This window comes from Neovison vison, chromosome 14 (assembly GCF_020171115.1).
Source record: "Neovison vison isolate M4711 chromosome 14, ASM_NN_V1, whole genome shotgun sequence".
NCBI lineage: Eukaryota > Metazoa > Chordata > Mammalia > Carnivora > Mustelidae > Neogale > Neogale vison.
This window is the reverse complement of record NC_058104.1, coordinates 6,024,582-6,048,961: the sequence shown is the minus strand read 5'-3', so window position 1 is coordinate 6,048,961 and position 24,380 is coordinate 6,024,582. Positions and strand designations below refer to the sequence as shown.

The 24,380-nt window shown below is 46.6% G+C and overlaps 1 protein-coding gene across 6 annotated transcripts; it reads right to left on the bottom strand.

Moving 5' to 3' along the window:
- Positions 1–315: 315 nt before the first annotated feature.
- Positions 316–19,002, bottom strand: LOC122895951 (zinc finger protein 300-like). 6 transcript variants are annotated; one of them, XM_044233819.1, is made up of 10 exons: positions 18,920–19,002; positions 18,563–18,632; positions 18,347–18,464; positions 13,724–13,843; positions 12,928–13,160; positions 10,769–10,995; positions 9,714–9,756; positions 3,927–4,053; positions 3,555–3,650; positions 316–1,758 (listed from the first exon to the last, which is right to left on the bottom strand). In XM_044233819.1, the coding sequence occupies exons 6-10, from the start codon at positions 10,822–10,824 to the stop codon at positions 683–685; spliced, it is 1,398 nt and encodes a 465-aa protein (XP_044089754.1). In that variant the 5' UTR covers positions 10,825–10,995; positions 12,928–13,160; positions 13,724–13,843; positions 18,347–18,464; positions 18,563–18,632; positions 18,920–19,002; the 3' UTR covers positions 316–682. The 6 variants fall into 6 exon arrangements, with proteins under 6 accessions (XP_044089754.1, XP_044089752.1, XP_044089753.1 ...); XM_044233817.1 differs by lacking the exon at positions 18,920–19,002 and having other exon boundaries at positions 18,563–18,722; XM_044233818.1 differs by lacking the exon at positions 18,920–19,002 and having other exon boundaries at positions 10,769–10,943; positions 18,563–18,722.
- Between the last annotated feature and the right edge of the window lie 5,378 nt (positions 19,003–24,380).

Genomic DNA, 24,380 nt, shown 5'->3' with positions numbered 1-24,380 from the left:
TCTAACCTTACACGATATGAAACCTGATTATGAACCAGTGGGCGGAGAGATCGTCAGGAGAGGTCAGGAAATGGCTGGTATTCAGATCCAGCAAGCAAACAAAAAATGGGATGGGATGTGGGGTCTGGAGTCCTGGCCTAATAAGCTCCTGCTGCTCTGGGTACAGAGTATGTCACAGAGACAAAAGGGCATGATTTCATGTGGGACGTCCTGGTACAGGTCACTCCATCCACTCCGGTATGTCTGCCTGACAAGCTGAGAAGCTCACACTTACAGTCAATTACCAATGTGGCGTAAAATAAATCAGATTCTTTCTAGGCTGCGTCCTCAGGAACAGACCCGCTATGTGCCCCCTGGGATTGTTCTGATGTTTATTAGACCTATTGTCTTAATGATTTAATTTAGTCACAGATTTCAAAGCCCTATAGCCACAGTTAATGCAGATAGACTTTATAATGAGGTATACCCTGTAAAAATAGATCACTCTAGAGCATCGTTCACTGGTTTTAAGAGACGAGCCCTTCCTGATTCTCCTGACTAGTCCAGTCTCCCCTGGGTTTGCATCTCTGCACACCCACCGCACTGGACTTCCTGCGGAAGGGTTTTCCACACTCACAACCTCCAGAGGTTTCGACCGCCACCAACACGCCAGGACTCGGGAGCTGAAGCCCCCGCTCTCCCCTCACCCGTACAGCTTCTCGCGGGTGTGGATTCTGTGGTGGCGGATGAGGTTGGCCTTCTGGGAGAAGGTCTTCCCGCACTCGGAGCACTCGTAGGGCTTCTTGCCCATGTGAGTTCGCTTGTGTATGATGAGGCAGGAGTTCTGCGAGAAGGCTTTCCCACACTCGCTGCACTTGTACGGCTTCTCGCCCGTGTGAGTCCTCTGGTGCAGGATGAGGTGGGACTTCTGGAAGAAGGCTTTCCCACACTCGCCGCAGCCGTAGGGCTTCTCCCCGGTGTGGGTCCGGAAGTGGATGATGAGGCACGACTTGCGCGAGAACGACTTCCCGCACTCTTTGCAGCCGTAGGGCTTCTCCCCCGTGTGGGACCGGTGATGCTCGATGAGGCGGGACTTGTGGGAGAAGGTCTTCTCGCACTCAGAGCACTTGTACGGCTTCCCTCCTGCAAGAGCTGCGGCGGGCAATGACAGGCTCGTCTTCTGTGATGGCATCGTCCCGCCGCTGCCATCGCCCCCGGGTTTCTCTCTGGGGTGAGCTCCCCGGCTAACCCTGCAGCCTAGCCCCTGGGCCCCGTGCGCAGGGGGCTGCTCACCCCTGTGTACATCCAGGTGTGTCCTGAGTTCTGATTCGTAGGAGAAGCCTTTCCCACAACGCGGGCACCTGTGGGCTCCGTCGGCGCCACCAGCTCCCCAGTGGGCATTCCGGGCCTGGTCCCCGCGGAGGGCTTTCCGACACTGGTCACACTCACGTGGCCGCCCTCCAGAAGGGGGTGTTTCCAGCTTGGAGTAGAGAAACAGGTTCCCCTGTCCGTCACACTCAAATCGCCTTCTTGCAAGGTAGGCGTTGGGGCTGACGTCTACATTGCGTGGTAGCTTCCTTCCACACGAGTCACATGTATGGACCTGCTGTTTTGAAGGAGCAAGGTTTGTGTCCTGACGGACTGTCTTTTCAATTGGGTTACACTCGTGGTGCCCTTTCTTTGTCGGTTCTTGCTTGTCTAGGAACGCAATGTGCCTCAGAAGCCGGTCTTGGTGTTCCTGTGGTCTTCCTTCTGGGTGGTCAACTTGCAAAATTTCTCCTGGGGGAAAAAAATCATGACACAAACTTGTTAATCTTTCCAGGGTCACATCCCAGAGCTAAATGATTTCACAAACACTTAAGAGGAAGATTACCTTTGTGGTTTCACACCTCATTGCCGAGATTCAATCATCACAATCATAAACCTACTACAAACACATTCTAGTCTCTTGGCTTTTTTTTCTTCTTAAGATTTACTTATCTTGGGGCACCTGGGTGGCTTGGTGGGTTAAAGCCTCTGCCTTCGGCTCAGGTCATGATCCCAGGGTCCTGGGATCGAGCCCTGCATCGGGCTTTCTGCTCAGCGAGGAGCCTGCTTCCTCCTCTCTCTCTCTCTCTCTCACTGCCTGCCTCTGCCTACTTGTGATCTCTGTCAAATAAATAAATAAAATCTTTAAAAAAAAAAAAAAGATTTACTTATCTTAAAGTGAGCCTGAGTGGGAGGGCCAGAGGGAGAGGAAGAGAGAATCCCAAGCAGACTCCACGCCAAGCACAGATTCCCCACACGGGGCTTGATCTCACAACACAAGCTGAAACCAGGAGTCAGACAGCTGACCACTGAGCCACCCAGGCACCGTATCCCTTGGCTTTTGAAAGGAAAAAGTGGGATACTGGAAAGAGGGGTTTACTGTGGACAGTAAATATGCGTAGCTTTGCTATTAACGAGTTTGACACAGTCAATTAGGAAGGTGAGGACACGCAAGTAAAAGGGAATGAGAGAAAAACTGGAAAGGTAGGGGGCATGTTGGCATCCCCGTCACTGTGGCAACCAGGCGGAGGTTCTTAAATGTAGGATTCTGCATCCCATGCTTGCATCCTCATTTGCTTTTAGCTTCATTTACATTTTAAACCACAAACTGTACCCGCTGGTTCACCTCTCATACCCAGTCCCAGAGCAGCCAAGGAGCTCCTTGGTTTAGGAATATTGTAATTCCTTGAGTCCTACCACCGAACTCCTAACGGATGAAATCAATGCCTGCTGACCTTCTGCCCTGCCTACATCACGGTGTCCAGGGTTGGGACCCAGCCAGAGGGTGTTTTTAAAGCTCCCCAGGTGATTCTGGTGTGCATCCCTGATTAATAACAACATCCCTGAAACAAATGCTTGATAAAAGACCCTGGAAGGATAAAAGGTCCCAGAAGGAAGAGGGAAGGAAGAGTCAGTGACCACCATGTGTGTCCCACAGAATAAGGACAGATAAGATAAACACTCTTCTCCCCTTGGGATTATATTGGGACAGGGAGAAAGGAGTTTCATTTATGACCCATTAAGCAAAATGGAGCCATGTTTCATTGTTTTAAAAGAAGAGTCATTTAAAGTCACATAAAAGGGAGAAACTAAGTTTCTGAGGCATTTTGCAGTAAAAGAAAAGACAATGAAATAAAAATGAGTGGCAAAAAAATAAGTTATTTTAAAATAGGGGCGATCTACAAATCCCTGAAAACATGAGGAAATCTGTTTCACAACCATGGGAGAAAGGGTCAGACTGAAGATTCTAGAGAAAAACTGAGCAAGCAAGGTCTCAGATGGGGACAGTAAGGTCAAAATGAAGAATAAAAATAGAATAGGTCTTTCTCTAAAACCCAGGGAAAGGAATGTGATCCTGTATCGTTGTGGAATGTGTGCAGGTAGTGGAAGTCATTTGGGGCAATTCAAGGTCTCGGGCCAAGACTTCCACAACTGCTTGCAAAGATCCAAGGCTTTTTAAGAAGCCTGAAACCCACCTGAAGTTCAGCTCTGTGACCAACCAGATGTCCACTCGCCCCACCCCGCCCTGCAAGCTGGTCCTCTCTCACCTGGAAAGCTCCATCTGAGGATTTCTTCCTCCTCCATCCATGGTTCTTGCCCTTGCTCCAACCTGGAGATCACAGCTGGTTTGGTGACTTGATATCCTGTTGATGAGAAATATCCCTGTTATGAGGATCTATGCCAAGCCACGTGGGCCATCTAAGGAAGCAGAAGGTTCAGGTGGCTCAACAAACACTTCCATCTCGGCTGAAGAATGGGTATCTCACTTGGGAGGTAAATTCACAAATAACGTGGGCGAGAGGAGAGCCAGAGCCTTGCTGAACTGAAACCCAAGGCCAAACATGCTTAGTCTGAGAAGTTTTGCATAAGCGAGAAAAGAAAGGAGCTCAGAACTGGGAAACACGGGAAGCTCGCCTCACCCACTGAGACCAGGTGGCTATAATTCTCCAGCATCACATCCCGGTACAGCGTCCTCTGTGTGGGGTCCAGCTGCTGCCATTCCTTCCGGGTGAAGCCCACAGCCACGTCTCTGAATGACAACGACCGCTGGAACAATACGTTCCTGATTAATCTGGAATGCTCGGCACAGAGCACCATGGCGAACATGTAGCAGTGATGGTTGTTAACACTTTTGATGTCAGGTTTCCCCATGTTAAGTGATCTGGGAAATTAACATGCCCCTAACTCTGTACTATATTTTGAGGAAGAGAAGAAAAAGCTCATTAGAAAAGATCTCGCTTCTGGATCTCTATTCATGCATTCATTCATTCAGTGCGTTTGGTAGGTTAATAGCATTCTGCTTGGTGCTTGGGGCTGAAAGCTGAACGCAGCATTACTCTTGCTCTGACGGCTTCTGGAGTCTGGTGGAGCGAGATAAACGTAAGACTTCCATAGGGCTATGATGGAACTATGTTAAGGACAGAACAAAGACAGCAGTCAAATGTCTGATGTCAAGTTAAGCTTCACTGGAGGGTACCTTTGTGCAGAATCATGAAAGATGAACAGCACGTTCTGATGTGCTACCCTTGAAGGTATTTCCTATCAAGAGGCATGGCACAAGCAAAAGCAAGACATCACCAAAAAATCTGGTAGGAATGGCAAATACTTAGGAATGTCAATGTAGAATTGCAAATACTTGGGAACGTCAATGTAGAATTGCAAATACTTAGGAATGTCAATGTAGAATTGTGTGTGTGTGTGTGTGTGTGAGAGAGAGAGAGAGAGAGAGCACATATCACAAGACAAAAGGTTTTTCTCCTACAAGACAATGGGGACTCCCATCACGGTATTTAAGGAGCGGAGTTACAAGAGATAGTGGGATGTAGATAAAGGTAAGGAATCACTGGGAGAGAATGAGTAAATAAAATTAGGGCACAATTACAATCAATGACATGAGATATTGTCAAAATTAAGGTTGCAACAAGAAGAAAAGAGCAAAAGGATTCTGCACATGCAGAACAGGGCTTGGCTCTCTTTTCTCCTTCATCTTCTCTCTCTGGATGAATTAAGGACCAAAACAACAAATTATTTTATATTGAATGTGGTAAGACTGTAACCATATGTAAATCATTTTTAACACAAATATGGAAGTTAAAAGGCAAAAACATAAAAATAACTATAATCAGATTTACTAATGGAACCACAATATAAAAGGAAGTAAAATCTGACATAAGTAACAAAGCATAAATGTGTGAGGAAGTAAAGTGTAGATTTGCCATATGTGATTGAAGTTAAGTTGTTATGAGGCTAAAAGAGACTGCTAAAAGTCTAAAATATTCAGTGTAAACCTCATGGTAATCACACCAAAAAAACCTATAATAGACACACAAAAATAAAGAAGAAGGAATCAAAACATATCACTATAAGAAATTCTCAAACCACAATAAAGACAAGAGAGGAAGAGGGGAACAAAGAAACTACAGAACAGAAAACAGTGAACAAAGTGGCAATAGTAAGTCCTTACCTACCAGTAATCACTTTAAATGTAAACTCAACTCCCCAAATTAAAACACGTAGAGTGGTTGAATGGGTAAAAAAACAAGACCCAAGTATATGCTGTCTGCAAGAGCCTCACTTTAGACTTCAGGACACATACTGGGTACAAATGAAGGGATGAAGAAAGATGTCCCATGCCATGCAGTAACCGAAAGAGAGCTGGTCTGGTTATACTTGTATCAGACAAGATAGCCTTTAAGTCAAATACTGTCACAAGAGACAAAGAAAGTCCTCTTATAACTATAAAAGGGTCCATTCAACAGGAAGATATAACAATTTTAAATACATATGCACCCAACATCAAAGGACCTAAATATATAAAGCAAACATTGACAAATCACAAGGGAGAAACAGAAAGCATTACAATACTAGTAAGGGGCTTAACTAGTCCACTGTCAATAATGGGTAGATTGTCTAGACAGAACATCAACAAGAAAACAGCAGACATGAACAATACTATAGACCAAATAGCTCCAAGAGATATCTATAGAACATTCTACCCAATAGCAACAGAATACTCATTCTTGTCAAGAGCACATAGAATGTTTTCCAGGATGGATCTCAGATGAGATCACAAAACAAGTCTTAACAAATTTAAGAAGACCAAAATTGTTCCAACTATCCTTTCTAATCACAATGAAATGAAATAGAAATCAATAATAGAAAAGGGGGAAAATTTAAATTATTGGAAATTAAACAACACATTCTTAAACACCATTGGGTCCAGAAGAAATCAAAAAGGAAATTATGAAATATCTTAAGACTGATGAAAACACAACAGACCAAAACTTAAGGGATGCAGCAAAAGCAGCAGTAAGAGAGAATTTTGTAGAAATGAACATCTACATTAAAAAAGAGAAAAAAATCTCAAATAAACAATCTAAATTTGTACCTCTAGAAAAAGAAGAATTAAGTCCAAATTGGCAGAAGAAAATAATAAAGTTTAGAGCAGAAATAAATGAAATAGGGAAGAGAAAATAATAGAAACAAAATAAAACTAAGAGTTGGTTTTGTGAAATAATAAAATTGACAAATCCTTAGGCTAGACTAAGAAAATAAAATGAGAAGACTGGAATAAATAAAATCAGAAATGAAAGAGGAGACATTACAGTTGATGCCAGAGAAATAAAAAGATCCTGAAAAACTATGATACACAATTCTATGCCTACGAACTGGACAACCTAGAAAAAAAACGAACACAATTCTGAATAAAAAGTACAACCTACCAATACTGAATCAAGAAGATACAGAAAGCCTGGGCATACCAGACACAAAAAAAGAATAAAGAAGTAACCAAAACACTCCTAACAGAGAAAAGTCCAGGACTTCAAGGGTGAATTCTGCCAAAAATTTAAACAATAATTAATACCAATCCTTCTTAAAAATCTGCCCCCCCCAAAAAAAAAAAAAAACAGAAAAAGAGGGAACACTTCCAAATTCCTTCTACAAGGCCAGCATTACTCTGATATCAAAACTAAAGACCTCACACAAAAAGAAAACTACAGGCCGGGGCGCCTGGGTGGCTCAGTGGGTTAAGCCGCTGCCTTCGGCTCAGGTCATGATCTCAGAGTCCTGGGATCGAGTCCCGCATCGGGCTCTCTGCTCAGCAGGGAGCCTGCTTCCCTCTCTCTCTCTCTGCCTGCCTCTCTGCCTACTTGTGATTTCTCTCTGTCAAATAAATAAATAAAATCTTTAAAAAAAAAAAAAAAAGAAAACTACAGGCCAATAACCCTGATAAATACAGATGTAAAAACCCTCACCAAAATATCAGCACATCATATTCAACAGCCCAGTAAAAGGATCAGACTCCACGACCAAGTAGGATTTAATCCCTGGGATACAAGGATGGTTCAACACATGAAAATCCAATCGCGACACCACATTAACAGAACAAAGAATAAAGATCACAAAATCCACTCAACAGCTGCACAAAAAGCATTTCACAAACTTCAACACCCTTCATGATTAAAAGCTCTCAGCAAACTGAGGAAATAGGAAGAACTCACCTCAACACAATAAAGGCCATTTATGAAAATCCCCAAGCTAATATCACATTCAGTGGTGAAAGCTTTCCATCTAAGACCTGGAACAAGGCAAAGAGGCCCATAATCATGTCTCCTGTTCAACCCAGTACTAGAAGTCTGGCTAGAGCAATCAGACAAGAAAAAGAAATAAAAGGCATCCATATCAGAAAGGAAGAAATGAATGTTTCTGTGCTCGAAGAGGATGTGATCTTATGGAATGTGGGTCTCAAGGAGATACCTGAATTCTCATGCCTCCTGCAGCATCGTTCACAGGAGCTTAGAGATGGAAACCGCCTAAGTGTCCCTCAGCGGATGAATGGACCATGTGGTGTACACATAGTATGGAATATTGGCCATGAGAGAGAAAGACATCCCTTCATTTTGGACAACACGGATGAACCTGGAGGACATTATGCAGAACGAAACAGGCCAGACACAGGAGCACAGACACTGCACAATCCTACTTTAATGAGGGCTCTAGAATGGCCAAACTCCTAGAACTAGAGAGTAGGAAGGAAGGTAGCGGGGGCTGGGAGGGGCAGGGAAATGGGGAGGTGCTGGTTAAGGGTTCAGTGTTTGTTACGAAAGATGAATAAGATGTGAAGATCTACTGTACGGCCACGGCTCTCTAGTTAACCATCCTCCACTGTATCCTTACTATACTGCGTGTGATGTTCGTCCACGAGGCCTCAGCTCCCTCCTGGGCTAGCAGGCTCCCTTTGCGCCCACCCCGAGCAGGTGGTGCTCCTGGGGGCACCCAATCGCTGACCCAGCCTCTCGGCCCTAGACCTGGGCTAAGCTTGGCCAGTCTGAGTTTCTCCCAAAGACCACGCAAACTGGCTCTGGGAGGGGACTTGGTTCCTCTATCTGGCAGAACTCCTGGGGGTGGGGTGTGGGCCATGCCTACTTCCGGCCTCATGGAGGATGTTGGTGTATGAGAAGGAAGTCACAGATGCAGAGGCAAGGGGCTGGAAAGTCTCCAGGTGACACCTGCATTCTTCCATGTGACAGTCTCTGAGTTCCGGCTGCACACCTGCTTCTCCCATGGTCTAGGTATTGCCTAGCTCTAGACTGGTTCTAGCTGGGTTTCTGGCTCTTGAAACATGGATTCTGGCCAGCATACTTCCTGTTCACGAGTTCCTGCACCCGGGGTAAAGAGAGGGACCTGTCACAACTAATTAGAGAACACAGACAGGCTGGGAGCAGACAACATCACTGACATCTGAAGATCACAGTGACCCCGTAAGAAAGGGGGGGGCCAAGGGCAGATGTGTGAGGTCTAAGTCATGAAAACAGGAACCTCAGAGCCCAGGAGAAAAGGCCAGGAGAGCTCTAACCATCTTCCCTCCACGCTCCTGCCAAAGACTGAAACTGAGCTGTTCACTCTCCATCTGTGTCCAAACTTACTATGAGAAAGAATTTGCAGAACATGGGACGTGTTCCTTCCTCTGCACAAGGTGGTGTCTCCACTAGGTCAGTCTGACAGCACCAGGCTGTTTACATAGAAGTGTGAATTTTGATTCCTTAAGCAACCGCAATCACAGATTTCCACACTGATGGAAGACCCACGGTTTAGTTGGGGGAAAAGTCGCAGAAGCTTTGCTGGTGCGTCTGCCGCAGTGTGGTCATTACAGAGGACCTACCTGCTCACTCCATGGCCCGTTACGTGAACTCCTCAGTACCGAAAACAGCTTTATTTCCTCTAAGAAGTTGACATGCCAGTCCCAAGCAGATGACACAAGTGATACATTGGATGGAATCCATCTTTTCCAAGCGCCAGCAATGTCAGACACAAGTTTATAGGGCAGCTCCTAAGTCTATCCGCCCGGCCCTGCCCAGGGCTGCCTCCTTCTACTCATTTCCCATCTTCAGTGACCCTGGGTCCTGTTCACGTTGTTTTTACTGGATGCATTCTTAGAAGCATCCCTAAACCCGCCCAGTAAAGCAGAGTGGAGTATAAAGAAATGCCATAGGGCAACTGGGGATGGGCACAGTCAGTTAAGCCTCTGACTCCGGATTTCAGCTCAGGTCATGATCTCAGGGTTGTGGGATCAAGCCCCACATCAGGCTCTCCACTCGGCAGGGAGTCTGCTTCTCCCTCTCCCTCTGCCCTTCCTCCTGCTCCTGCTCTCGCTCTATCAAATAAATAAATCTAGAACAAATAAATAAAAGAAATGCCCTACTCACCGGGTACATGGTCCTTCCCTGATAGGCCGGGAAAAGCAGACACCTGTGGAAGCAGAGAGGGGGTGGGGACAGGAGAGCATGTGAGAGGCCAAGCTAGCTGTAGGAACAGGGGGAGTACAGGCTTCCCCCCAAGGACCCCGCCACCACACAATGCCCTCACCTTGGCGTGTGATCGGGGACCCCACCTTGTGGGGGTCCACTCTCAACTTTTCTACTTAATCCACATATGTATCTGTGTTTCAGTCATCAGTGTGCCATTTACTAACCCCTCCCCTCGCTCCCCAGAAATTAATTCATAAAAATTTATTCTGAAGAAACAGTCACGAGTTTAGGCGAAGAGTTAGGTGCCAAGACATGTATTACATTTTGTTAAAAGTCCGAAATAAAAGAGAAAATAACAACCAATGAAGGAGGATGAGTAAACACACTACCTCCAAAGGGAAATGAACCCGCTATGTAACTTAGGAAAATAAAATCATGGAAAACTATTTTAGCGACAGCGTACTCATCACTGAAAAAAAAAGGTGGCTGGAAACTATTGGATCCCACACACACACAGACGCATGCACACACACATGTTCACGCAGAACAATCTCTGAAATGATGTAAGACAAAAACGCTAATGGTTAGCTCTGGGCAGTTGGGTCACGACCACTTTATAAAATGCTTTCTTTGTCCTTAGATGAATTTCCTAACTTTTTCTATGACTAATAGGCACTTCGTATATAAACGTTACTTTTAAAACATTTGTTGTCTACTAGGCTTCTATCCCAAAGCTCGTCACCAGGCCTGCCCCTGGCAGGCATGGAGGACCACTCCCAGGAAAATATAAAAATGGGTTCCTGAAGGCAGAGTCCATTAAATGGAGTTCAGCTAGGGCGGGCGGGGGGGCGAGGAGCCGTGGCCCTCCGGCCCCTCCCCGGACCTGTGGGGCTCCGTGCGCGCCTCCTCCCGCACCGGCGGTCTGTCCGCCGTCACTCCTCATCACAGCCGCCCTGGCTCATCTGTGCTGACTTCTGCCCGGGAAGCAGTCTCGGTCTGGCTCTGCCACTTACCAAGTATGGGACAAGATCTGATGGCTTCTCCTGAGCCCTCCTCCTCCTTTCCTCATTTTGCCAGGGAACAGGAACACGAAGGTTCAGGAGCAAATTTACTGTGGCTGGAAGCGTCAACTGGACCCCACACCTATCTCTCTCCTGAACACACACGAGGTTGATCTTACGTATGTTCCTACTCGGGACAGAGACACATGGGAGTTGGGTCCGAGAAGTCTGCAGAGACACTAAAACTCTAGAGTTACAGAAACTCCGTAAAGAATTCTGAGGGTGTTTTGGTTTTAATTAGAGACTACCTACATTTTTAAAAATAAGAGATTAGTCAGTCAAGTTTGATACACTTCAAGCATGCCATGCGACGAATCAATTTAAAATATCATACAAGAAACTATCAGACATGGAAATCGCTTCTGTCTAGAACAGTAAGTGGGGGAAAGAAAAAAAAGGAGGCTATGTAATCCGTAAACACATGCGATTCACAGATGGGTATCAGGTAGATGGATGGGATTTTCCTAGATCCCCGGAGTTTCAGCTAAATTCCCAAACACCCCACGTTCTCTGGGGGAGCTTCTAGACCCAAGCTGACAGACACCTCCTTTGTAGAAGGAATGGCAAAGGAGAGGTGTCTACTGAAGGTGTACGTGGGGTTTTTCTTCCTTCCCATGCCAAGGGGGGTGGTTACAAAAGAACCAAAGGGAGCCTGCAAAAAGTAGGGGGGTAAAATTGCACCCCCCATGGGCTGGATGTGTGCCCAGGTGCAGAACTCTGGGACATATGGTGGTTCAGCAGACAAGGGCGGGGGGCGTGCTCTCTGGGGAGAGCTTTGTGCATGCAGGATCCCAGCAGCAAGAGTGAGCCTTGCAACCGAGGAACTCAGAAGTTAGAGGCCAGCAATGGCCACCATGGTGATCAGGTGAAGAGAGGGGGCAGGACCAGGAGCCCCCGTGCCCAGCCTCCATGTGTTGGAACCAGGATGCGAGAGTTCCTGGTGGCACCTGGAGGGTAGGAAGGTAGGTGGGTGTGAATTCTACTGCAAGGACACAGAGAAGAAGGACCAGCCAGGAGCTCGGGCTGGGCACCGAGGTCTGCCAGACAGTCCGGGCTGGTATCACAAGCTCTGTACCCCCAAAAGGCCATCAGGTGGCCTCCAGCATGACAGAGGGCAGCCAGCTAGGCAGGGGAAGCTACCAAGAGAACCAAGCAAGGAGACATCTGTGTTACTTTCCCCTCCTCCTGCCCTGCCCCTGGTGGAGAAAGAAGCAGTCCGATGAGGAGAACAAAGGGTTAAGGAAGAGCAGAGACAGAAGCGATCAGAGGCCTTCCATCTGGGGAATGAAGACCTGCAGCCCCACAGCAGGGAGCAGGGGAAGCTCAGAACTGGACGGGAAAGTGAGCTGTGCAATAGACCAATAGCAGCCAGCTGAAGAGAGACTGGTCTTCATCACAACTTCAAGTGACTGAACCACTCTGGGTTACCAGAGAGATCCTCCTGGCAGGGACGTGGTCTGAGTTGAACTCTGTCCCCCAAGAAGATATGCCGGGGATCCTAGCCCTCGGTGTCTCTGAATGTGACCTAATTTAGAGATAGAATCTTTGCAGATGATGATGGAGGGTGCTCCAACCCAGTGGGACTGGCATGCTTGTGAAAAGGGAAAACTGGGCACAGGGAGAACATCAGAGAAGATGAAGACAGAAATGCCAAGGACTGCTGGCAAGCCCCCAGATGCAGGGTGGAGGCCCGGAGCAGGTGCCCCAGCACGGCCTCAGAAGGAACCAGCCCCAGCCCAACCTGAGCTGAGACAGATCTCAAGCTTGAAGCTTGAGCTTCAAGCCGCCCCTGTCTGGAGTACTTTGTCCTGGCACCCCCAGGGAAATGAGGACAGGAATGCAGACCCAAGAGTGTGGGTCCAAAACCCTGGTCAGAGGGGACACTCCTCTCTCTCCTGTTTGTGCACTCCTGTGGAGTGGGTTTTTTTAAAAACATATAAAGAAAAAAAACTCTGCACAAAACACACACAATGTTAACAACAGTGACCTTCGCATGGTTGGCTCCGTTTTGAAACCGTGGCATTTAACTAATATTTAACTGATTTTTTAAGACAATCGACATATGCTCACTGTTCAATATTTCAATATTTCATAAAAATATATCATCTTACTGGGTGTTCTCTCCATGACCGCCTATCAGAGTCCTTCCCCTGGAGGAGAGGAAATCCGTGGGAGGGTCTGAAGGGGTGGAAGGTGGGAAGGGGCGGGTTTTAGCGATGACCCGAGGCGGGCGCGCGGGAGGAAGCCGCCGCCTGGCGGACGGGAGCCCTGGGCGCTAGAGCTGGCTCGGCCTCTAGAGAGCTGGGCGGCTCTGAACACCGCTCTCACGCGCATTTTCTTTCGTCTTTAACATGAGAAGGAAAAATGAAATACTCTTAGGTTAAGAAAACAACTTCTATGCCTTGACTATACGAGGAGGGTCTACGTCTCACGAGTGGAGTGCGGGGCAGTGGGGATGGGGGTGGGCAGGGGGCACGGGCAGGACAGAGGGACAGTGAATGCACCTGAGTGTAAAGAGATCAGGGCGGGGGGGGGCATCCTCCAAGAGTCGTGGGGTCCCTTCCCTTGCTCCTGTTTCTCATACCCTAAAGCAGGGGATCCCTCTCCGGCTAGCAAACCTTCCCCTAAACCAAATCCTAGATGATCCCGATACAATGGCATTCCCCCAAATTCACGGTCCGCAAGCAGGTCCTCGGCTGTTTTAGGGAAGCTTTCCTGGGGGGATTGTGCCCTGTACTGCGTGGACCTTCAGCTTCAGCCCTAAGCTCTAAGGGGGAGCTCAGAGAGGGTGCCCTGCTTCCAAAGTAGATTGCTGCTCCCCGGGTCACCTTTACAAGAATTATCCTATTGGTGGGGTGCCTGGGGCTTGAGGACTGGCAAAGCTCTGCTCTCCTGCTGAGAACTTACCGTGGGGCGGAGGCTCAGCTCCTGTTTCCAGGCGGTCTGGGGGTAGAGGAGCTGGAATGTGCAGACTGAGCCACCCGGTCCCAGCCTGATCCTTTGCCTTTGCCAAGATGCTAAGAACACCTGCAAATAGACAGACACTATGGTGAGACTCACGTGAGAACATCGGCAGGACATCTACCTCTGACTGGGGGCAGAGAAGTGGAAACACAAGAAGGACCCCACGCCACCCCGTGTGAAGAGCCGAGAGAAACCTCAGCGGACAGCAAGCCAGGAATCAGGAGCCCTGGGCCTCAGACCACCGGACGCTGACTTCTGCTGACCCCTGTGAACAGACCGTACCCTGAGCGCCCCGGAGAAGAGGCCCATGGTCCCACACTTTGATTCTGGCCTTGGAAGACCTGGACAGAGTCACCGTCAGTCACGTCCCTCTGGACTGGACAGAGCTGCGAGGTGACAGTGGGTGTTGCTTTAAATCACTGGGTGTGGGGTCATCTGGGCTCAGGAGAAGGTTTAGGGCTGGGCACGAGACCACAGAGAGACTCCCTGAGTAGCGAAGGTCTGGAGGAGCAGAATGGCTGCCACTGTGGAAAACACGGGGAAGCCCCATCCTTCCAGAAACTTCTGAGGAACAAAGCTTTACACTGCGCCAAGGGAAGGGCAACAAAACCTGTTGCTTCCCGAGCACAGGTGAGACTGCCAGCTCCTGACAGGGAAAAGGGGGGCAAAAAACTCCCCAGTGGGAAGGGAGCAGGCATGTGTCCTAGGCTCCTACTCCAGAGGGAGGGGCAGCAGCCCTAACAAGGTGCCAGAACCTCGACTCAGGGACGCAGGGCCCCCTACCACCAGCCCAAGCAGCATCGAGGAACTAGTCAAGCATCAGCACGGAGAGAAAGTAACAGCAGGGACAGTGAGCAGCCCACCCGAGGCATGGAGCGAGGCCACGGCCAGACCGTAACCAGAGCAACAGGAAATGCCAGCCCTGTCCCCTCCTAACCAGTCTTGCAGAGACCGACCTCCAGCCTCCAAGCCCCGTGCACAGCAACAGGGGAGCAGAGGTCTCCACTCCCCCCGCCCAACAATGCCCCGCATTCATTTAAAAAAGAAAAAAAAAATTACAAAAAGCAAGAGAGACACCCACTGCAGAGACAAAGCAAGGGCCAGAAACCAACTTGATCTTGGGTCTGGGCACACGAACACACGGATGGGAAGCATATGTAGCCCAAGCACACGTGAAACACGCAGGGGAAACCAACAAATCCCCTATCATAGTGAAAAGATTCTAGCACGTGATTTTAGAAATGAAGATTCCGGATACAAAAAATACATAGCAAGTGTATACAACATTTGATTAACAATTTAAAAACCTGACCTATGAGATCGGACAGAAGAATGCACTTGATAATAAGAGAACATAAATTCTTTTTAAGCACATCTGGGATAGTTATAAAAACTGACCTAAAAAAGCTAAGAATAAACTTCAATAAATATGTTAAAAATGAATATTGCATAGATGCCACTCTCTAAACCAAAAAGCAATACAACCGGAAAATAATAAGAATGCAGAATTATTTATAACAATGACTGCAAAAATATTACACATCAAAATGGAGACATAGTTACAAAGACACACTTCAAAAAAAAAAAAAAGCCCTAAGATACTTTAACAAAAAATTAAAGCCCTAAGATACTCATTAGGTAAAAATGGAAAATTAACGACATGCATCGCAGGAGGCCAGCACAGAAAAACGTAAACCCAAAAGCCATAAAAGAAACAAGTAGGAGAAGAGATTTTTTTTTTTTTGAGCAGAGATTTTAAAAAGAGGAAATCAAAGAAATAATAGAACGGCTTAAAAAAAAAAAATCCTGGCACCAGTATATTACCTGAATGCAATCATGGTGAGACATTCAACAAAACTACACTGAGGAACATTCCACAAAACAACTGGCCTGGATTCGTCAAAATTGCTGTTCTATTGAAGACCAGGAAAGACTGCGGAATTGTTCCAGAGAAAAGACGACAAAGGGACACTGAGGGGATAAAAGCAGCGTGTGATTGGAGATCTCCTTGAGTCAGAAAGGGTCTTTCTCAGACGACGGGTGCAAATTGGGAGTAAGATCTGTGGACAGCAGTACTGTATCAGTGCTAATTTCCTGGTGGTGTTGATCATTATCCTGTGGCTGCGTGACATAATGGCCTTGTTTTTGGGAAATTCACACGAAGTGTGTACCCACACGCATATGTGTGGAGGGGAGAGGGAAAAAAAGGAGAAAGCGAGTTGTCTATGAATGATTCAATGATGGCCTCTGTGGAGTGGGCCCTAGCGGGCGGACACCAGCAGCTCAAAAGACCAGTAGCACCTAACTCCAATGTTAATGTACAGTCATGTTAAAAACAAGCCAAACAGAAACAGATTTTTAGTCATTTAGAGCCTGCCTGCTTTGCCTACCCCATGCATCTGTAGCCAGCTTCAGGTAGCCAGAGATAACATACACCATGTGGCTAGAGAGATCCCAAGAACCTCTGAGCCAGAGATACCCAGGGGTATCCTTGTCCTCCTCCCTTCTGGGAAGGGGACCCCTGGGCCCTAACCTCTGGATGGTCTCATGCTGTGAGGGACCTCGCCCTCACTTGCATGCTTAAATAAAGCTTGTGTGTGCTCCTGGACACGTATCTTTTTCTTTAATCGGCCCTGAAATCCCTCAAGCCCCCTTCACAAATGTGGTAAAATGCTCACATTCAAGAAATTCAGATGAAAAGTGTTCAGGAATTCTCTGTACACTCTACCATTGTGACTTTTCTTTACTTCTGAAGTTCTGTCCAAATAAAAAACCGTGAAGAAGAAAATACAATCAATTCTTCGAAAAGATTAAAACTAGTAACATAACTGGTTTATGTTTAAAACTAATAAAATAGACTAAGTTCGAGCACCATTGATCAAGAAAGCAAGAGGAGGCAAAAATCCAATTTTTAGACATGAAAAAAAGACAAATTTCAGATACAGCAGAGATATCTTTAAGTTAGAAGATCACTAAAGACAATGCAATGCCATAAATCGGAAATTAAACTGGACAGTTTCCTAGAAAAATATCAAGTCCCAAAATTGTGACAAAGCAACAGAAAACTGGAAAAAAAAAAAAAACAACCACCACTAAACATTAAATAAAATGGATGGGCACTCGGAAATAGACCCACCAAGGAAACACCAGTCTCAAACAAAATCTAGTCAAGATTTTTGCAACATGCATAAGCCATAAATGGATTTGTATCTGGAATATATGAAAAAAAAATACTAAAAATAAACGAGAAAGAGACACAGCCAAAGAAATACAGGCAAAGGTAATGAACACACAACACAATATGTTGTTCACGACCACATTCACATCTAGTAAGTAAATAACATGTAAGAATAAAGCGATCTCAGGGGTTGTTACCCAGAGAGGAAGAGAAACGGAATGAGGGGTGATAATAAAATAGCTCCAATGGTACTTATAAGGTTTTAGATCTTTAGAAAATCCAAAGCAAACAAACTTTTCACATCTCCTCCGTCTAAATGATGACTGCAAAAAGTTTCCTTCTTTTCTCACTTTACTGTACGTGAGATCTTTTCTAATGGGACTAGCTGAACACAGTTAAGAAAAGATCATGGGCTGTGATAGAAGAAAACCTCCTTCAAGAAGACCCAAATTCAAGTCACCATGGAAACAACTGATGAGCCTCATCAAGATGCAGAACTAAAGTACCAGTTTCACTTCACCCCCTCTCAAGTGTGTGAGCCGCCCCGGCTCAAGTGTGTCCTGTATCTTGAGCAAAATAGTCTCAAAGAATGACAGATCCAGCCCCATCTCTGCATCTCCGGGTACCCCCACTGTGGCTCTACCTCTCCTCGTGGAGTGTGGGGAAAGAACCGTCTACACTGAACCGTGTCTGCCTCCTGCCTTCTTTGACACTTTGCAGTCGGATGCACTCACACAACCCGCTTCTCTCACCCTCGCCAGTGCTGGCCTGGCTTCCTCCACTCACTTTTCCTACCCCCTTAGCTCAGTCCACATCAACTCTACTCACTGCTGGTCATATTCACACCAAAAGAGAAATTTCATCCCACCACTGCCTTGCCTAAAACACTTCAGATGCTAATGGAACCCAGTCCGTACCCCTAGCTCAGCTTGATATGCTTCCCGAAACCACCTCCAGCCTCCAGCCTCACCACACTGCCCCCAGGCTCTTCCATGGTGCAAAATCCAGCAGTACCTGCACGCTTCATGGGGGCCTCTTACCTTTGCATAGACTGTTCCCTACCCCTAATCCTTTTGCCCCCTGTCACCTATGGAGACCTTATTTCAAGTCGGATACTCAGTCATGCCTCCCCCAGCAGGAACTGACCTCCTGCCTGGGGGTACCTTCATCCAGTAGGGATAACTATCAGAGCACCCACACTTTGGTGGCCCTTATCTGTTCACAGGACGGACACCTCCATAGGGTTCTAGTCAAGGATGGGATTCAGTGCTTCCCCAGTGCCTGTCCCACTCAACAAATGTTTGTCAGATGAAGACTGACACCAAAGATCCATGAAGTACCAATCATTTCACATCCTTCCTTCCTTGCCCTCATAGCTCAGAGCCTACCGTTGGCTGCAACGTGGGGTCCAAAGGAGTGAGGGAGGATCGGACAGGAGGGGCTTCCTTCCTCAGCAGTCCCTCCTCAGCCACAGGAGGCCGGGCCGCACCAGCGGAGTTCAGGGACCTGGATGGGCAGAGAAGCTCCAGGTCAAGGGATGGAAACAAATCCACCATTGGGAAAGAGAGGTGACCATTGGGGGGAGAGCTGCCCCCCCAGCTCACCAGGGCCACGGCTGTCACTGGGTCCACCGCACCAAGCCCCCTGCGGACCGTGGGCTCCAACGAGGCTTGGCTGCAGGACGGCAGAAAAGCAGTGAGACCAGCCTGCCCACGGCCCCCACCCCAAACCAGACAGGAACCCTGACCCTCCCCAGTAGACGTCAGACGGAGCCGCCCACCGGACCCCCCCCCCCCGCCTGCCACCCGCCACCCGCCACCCAGCACAGCACCCCTCCCAGCGTCCGCCAGCTCTGCAGCCGTGGCTCTGCCACACGTGCCCTCTCTACCGCTCAGGCGGAGGGAATAGCCAGTCCCAGATGCCGCGGGGGCCTTAGGACCAGCCAGGTCCAAGGTGCTGACCACCGCGAGCCCAGCCTGAGGTCCGGAAGTGCGCACACCACTCTCGGAGACCTCCAGACACAGCCGAGATGCCCCTGGACTGGAGGAAACTACAATTCCCGGGAGCCTCCGCGGTGAGGTACTTCCGGCCAGCGGTCCACACATTTCCGGCCACGGAGTCGCAGCTGTGGGCGGGCGGGCATGGCGCGGTGGCCACCCCAGTGATACCCCGGGATGTGAGTGAATGCACCCTCTCTCACATTGTTGTCGGCGGCAGTCGCCCTAGGGTCTTCCCACCGGATTGGATCCGGGCTGTCCCCAGCCCTGTGCCTTGTTAAGGGATGGGTTATGGCTGTCCCCCCTTGGCCCCCTGTTTGGGCACCAACCTGGGCTTGTCCGTATACCACCTCCCCAGAAGTCTGCTACTACCTGGGGGGCTCCATGTCGGGCACTTGATTTTGTAAAAAACAAATAAACAAACAAACAAAAACCACTCCTATCTTTCAGTCCTCCTGAGAGTCCCGAAATAGGTATCATTATCTTCATTAAACAGATGAGGAATCAGAGGCAGCCTTTCTCAATATTTTCACTCTGGAGGAACCCTTGAAATAATTCTCAGGTCTCAGGGAACCCTTGCCTAACTATTCTGTCTGCAGCTCATGGTGGAATAAGGCGGTCCTGAGGTTATGCATAGGAGATACGGAATATACGAGTGCACAACAGCCGGACCATGGACCGAGAAGGGACTCAGACCTACCAGCAGCGCAGCCTCCCCAGAAACCAGCTCCCTTGTCCGCAGTGAACAACGCTGGGAGCCAGATTGCAAATCTCCAGCCACGGTCCCGGAAGCTGAACAATCCCTTCTGTAACAGCCCCAAACAATGAGGACTTCATCAATAACTGACAGCTTTCCTAAAGTTCATCCTCGCTTCTAACTCGGGATCAACCAGAGTGGGGGGAATCGATTATACACCACTAACCCATCGCACAGGATGCCTCACTGCCAGTGCTAGCCTCCAGCCTTCTGCTGCCACCAGCCTCCAATGAAGGCATATTGGAAGCCTTCCTTTGGTCCCCACTGTAGAACTTTCTCATTCCCCTGCCCGACTTTTGAGTTTCTGCCGAAATGCAAGAAACGTTGACTGACTCCTTTAGTATAGCAAGTTCTGAATAAATAGGTTTTGCCTGTTCTCGTTTGGTTAGTGTTTATTTTCAGAGATAGATTTGTCAAGGTTTTTTTCCCCCATACATTCTGTTTATTCTGGCCAGCTACTCTTTTTGTGTGATATTCCCGTCATCGTTTGCCATTAAACATTTATTATTCAAAATTCACCTGGGTGGCTCAGTTGGTTGGACGACTGCCTTCCGCTCAGGTCATGATCCCGGAGTCCCGGGATCGAGTCCCGCATCGGGCTCCCAGCTCCATGGGGAGTCTGCTTCCTCTCTGACCTTCTCCTCGCTCATGCTCTCTCACTATCTCTCTCTCAAATAAATAAATAAAAATCTTAAAAAAAAAAAAATTCACCGAGTGAAGGTAAAGGAATTTAAAGCTTAAAATGATGCTTTTCGTATGCTTGTAGCACTTGAAATATTAAGTTATTAAAGCTTAATGCTTTGGGAGATCCTACATTATAAAATAGTGCCAGTAAATTGTATTGATTTTACAAGGTTGCTGGAATTGTCTATAGAATTTGAACAACCAAGTATGATATTGGTCTAAAAGAGATATTCTTTAGGACATACATGTACTGTGTGTGAGAGAGAGAAGTCAGGGCAATGAATGCTATCATGTGACTTTTTTAAACAATTAAAATGATATAAATTTAAATTTTAACTACTAATATTCAAATAGTTTCTTATCAGTGAACTCATTATGCATTATTGGGTACAGCCTAAAAGAGCTTTTAGAATATACTCTTAGATTCAGTTCATGATCTTTTAAAGGAAAAAAAAAAAGTAATCCTATTGTTTTGTTACAAGAAGTTGCCTCTCCTTTTGTTTCTCCTTCCTGTGTCAGGTTTGAGTATCAGGGATTTGAGTCCTTTGCAGATTCAGCAAAGCTTATAGCTTTACAGCTTTGTTCTAGAGATAGTTACAAACAGTAAAAATTATCCTGGTAAAAAACATTCAGAAAGATTCATTTGTGAAACTTCTGAGTGTAGGAAATTTTACAGGTTAATTCTCTTGGGGTTTCATGTCTTTTGTTTTGTTCTTTTCTTCCCGTTAAGCTGATTTTGGTAATCTATATTTTTTCCAAATTACTTTTCAATTCAGTATTTTCACGACTTTTACTAAGGTTTTTTTTTTTTAATTAAGCCTATTACTTTAAATGTCCACATCTATTTTTAAGAGCATTTTCCCAGAATTGTTATCTCTTTTGTGTTGATTAACACAACCAGAAATGTATCATTTGGTTTTTTTCCCCCAAAGACTAGGCTTTAGATTGGTTTATGAATTCAATTTTTTTCTTTTCTTCTCTGATGAGAGAGAAAAATAAAAGTCTTATGATTATCTTCTAATATCAAGATGACAAGGAATTTACTTTAAAATAAATGGGAGCAGGGCGCCTGGGTGGATCAGTGGGTTAAGCCTCTGCCTTTGGCTTGGGTATGATTTCGGGGTCCTGGGATCAAGCCCCGCATCCGGCTCTCTGCTCAGCGGGGAGCCTGCTTCTGCCTGCCTCTCTGCCTACTTGTGATCTCTGTCTGTCAAATAAATAAATAAAACCTTTAAAAAATAATAAAATAAATAGAAAATAAAATAAATGGGAGCAGGAGTACCTGGGAGGGGGAGGGCTAATCAGTTCAGCATCTGACTCTTGATTTTGGCTCAGGTCATAATCTCAGAGTCGTGAAATTGAGCCCCACCTGGGGCTCTGCAGTGAGCACGGAGTCTGCTGGAGACTCTCCCTCTCCCTTAGCGCCCCCCTTAAATAAATAAATAAAATCTTTTTTAAAATAATAAAATAAATGGAAGCACTCCATTTAGGAACATTCCAATGCTAATTACAAAACGAGAACTAAAAATGGACAGACCCACATTATTTAGGATGTGGATGAAACTGCTGTAAATAGAGATGACAAAACAACAGCGCCTTAAAAAAAAAATCATAGACGATTTTTTTTTTCCTTACACAACCCTCTGGGCAGCTCCAAGGGAGTCAGAAAACTAAATTCATTCTAGATTACTCCTGTACTCTCCCAAGATAGCCAGCCCCACATCCATCCCTCACTCGGCACTAAGAAGAAAAAGAAAGACTAGAATGAGTTTTCTTGTAGGGCACAATCCGAAAGAGGCACAAGTCACTTCTGCACAAATCCCATTGGACGGGTCTCCATCCTATGACCCCTCCTGTTTACAAAGAAGACCGGGAAATGAAGTCTTTATTCTGGGAAGGTAATGTTCTCAGCTAAAAATTGAGGATTTATTACTTTAGGAGCGGAGAACAGATATTGGGAGATAATGAGCAGTCTCTGCCTTTGGAGATCAGAGAGCTTGCAGGAAGTCAGGGAGAACGCCAGCCAAACGACCAAGGCAGATTGTGATATTAACCACGAGCCTCCCCCAACCTCATCGAGTTAGACTGCAGATAGTGCTGCATTTTATTTATTTTCTCCATTTCACCAGAGGACAAAATTTAATCTTCTAGGGATGGGATTGAAAATGATAAGCAGTAATAACTAGCCAGATATGCCGGATAGAGCCGGAGACAAGGGGATCTAACTGCTCTGATTATAGATTCTCATGTTTTTCAATTTATTTGAAAAGCGTAAGAAATGCATAGTGTAACAAACCGAACAATACAAATAGAGAGAGGAAGCTGACACCCCTTGCCCCCGGACTCCCAAATAACAAATGTAAATTGCCTAGTGCTTAGTCTTCCGTATAATTCTCCTGCCTCTGTGTAATCATATGAAATCATACAAAGGCCATTCACATTTAATATGGCCATTAATATGTTTGGGCTTAAATCTCTCATCTTGCTCTTTGGTTTCTGTTCGTCCTATTTGCTTTTTATTTTCCTTTCTGTATTTCCCTGCCATTTTTTAGACTGAGTTTTTCTTTTTTTTAATGATTCCTGCCTTAGACCACCGGCTATTAGAAAAGAATACCAGAGAAAGGGCGACTTATAAACACAGAGAATCATTTCTCACAGATCTGGAGAGGCTGGGAATGTCAAGGTCAAGATGGCAGCAGATTCAGAGTCTGGGGAGGACCTGCTTCCAGGTTTATAGACTCAGGACTACAGGTCTTCTCTGTCCTCATGTGGTGGGAAGGCGGATGGAGCTCTCTGGGGCGTCTTTTATAAGGCACAAATTCCACCAAGGAGGGCTTTACCCTCCTGATCTCCCAAAGACCTCGCCTCCTAATATAATCACATTTGGAGTTAGATTTCAACATAGGTATTTGGGCAGTGGGGATGGGGGGTACACATTCAGTCTATAGCATAGAGGCCACTCTTGGGCAATAGGCTTGAACAATGGAAACATGAGTAAGGCATAAGGACCCACAGCGACCCCTGGGCTAAATCCCATCAGGTGACCACCTCGAAATAGTCACAGATCCTAACTCACCAATGGGCCACTCGTGAGGTACCACAAAAGGGCAATTCCGTATGTTCCCATACCTCGTCACCTCCCCCTTAAGTCTAGCCCCCCACCACCAACCACATCCTGGCAAATAGCCTCCCCTCTGCTGTCCTGCCGGCTGCTCCCTTGCAGTGAGTTTAATAAATTTCATTCTCCTTTGGGGGCGCCTGGGTGGCTCAGTGGGTTAAGCCACTGCCTTCAGCTCAGGTCATGGTCTCAGGGTCCTGAGATCGAGTCCCGCATCGGGCTCTCTGCTCAGCGGGGGCCTGCTTCCTCCTCTCTCTCTCTGCCTGCCTCTCTGCCTACTTGTGATCTCTCTCTGTCAAATAAATAAATAAAATCTTTAAATAAATAAATAAATAAATAAATAAATAAATAAATAAATTTCATTCTCCTTTGTTCTGCCTCATGTCAAATCCTTCCACCACCCAAGCCACCAGCCCCTGCCTGATCATTGCCCCCATATGTAACAGTGACACTTTATTTCTTTTGTTGGCTCATTAGCTGTAACTATTTTTTTAGTGGTTGCTTTCTATTCACAGCATCCATTTTAACTTCTCGTGATCTACCTTCCAGTGGTATTACAGGATATCTTACCTAACGCTCTCTGGCACTCTGTCCTGAGAGCACTAACTATTTTGGTCTCCTTGGGCTTTTCAACTCAGGGAGTCTACCGGGCTTCACCCAGGTTACCCTCTTTGTCCCAGGGCTGGGGCAATCACAGAATTTCCCCACTGAGTCTCCGCCCTCATGAAAGACAGTTCACTGCCTGGTGTCCAGTGTCTCCCAAATATTTATTTCACATATTTTTGTTACTTTGTTTTTGTTTTTCAGATAGAAGGTTTCTGCACTATCTGCACTATCTGCATTGGAAACAGAAATTTATCTTCATT

Bases quoted from the DNA above. Each gene is read 5' to 3' on its own strand.
- LOC122895951 (XM_044233819.1), bottom strand. From the start codon at position 10,824: ATGAGGAAAGGAGGAGGAGGGCTCAGGAGAAGCCATCAGATCTTGTCC. The intron at 9,757-10,768 runs GTAAGTGGCAGA...CTGCTTCCACAG, and splicing joins CAGATCTTGTCCCATACTTG to GTGTCTGCTTTTCCCGGCCT. The intron at 3,651-3,926 runs GTGAGGCGAGCT...TCTCATCAACAG, and splicing joins TAGCCACCTGGTCTCAGTGG to GATATCAAGTCACCAAACCA.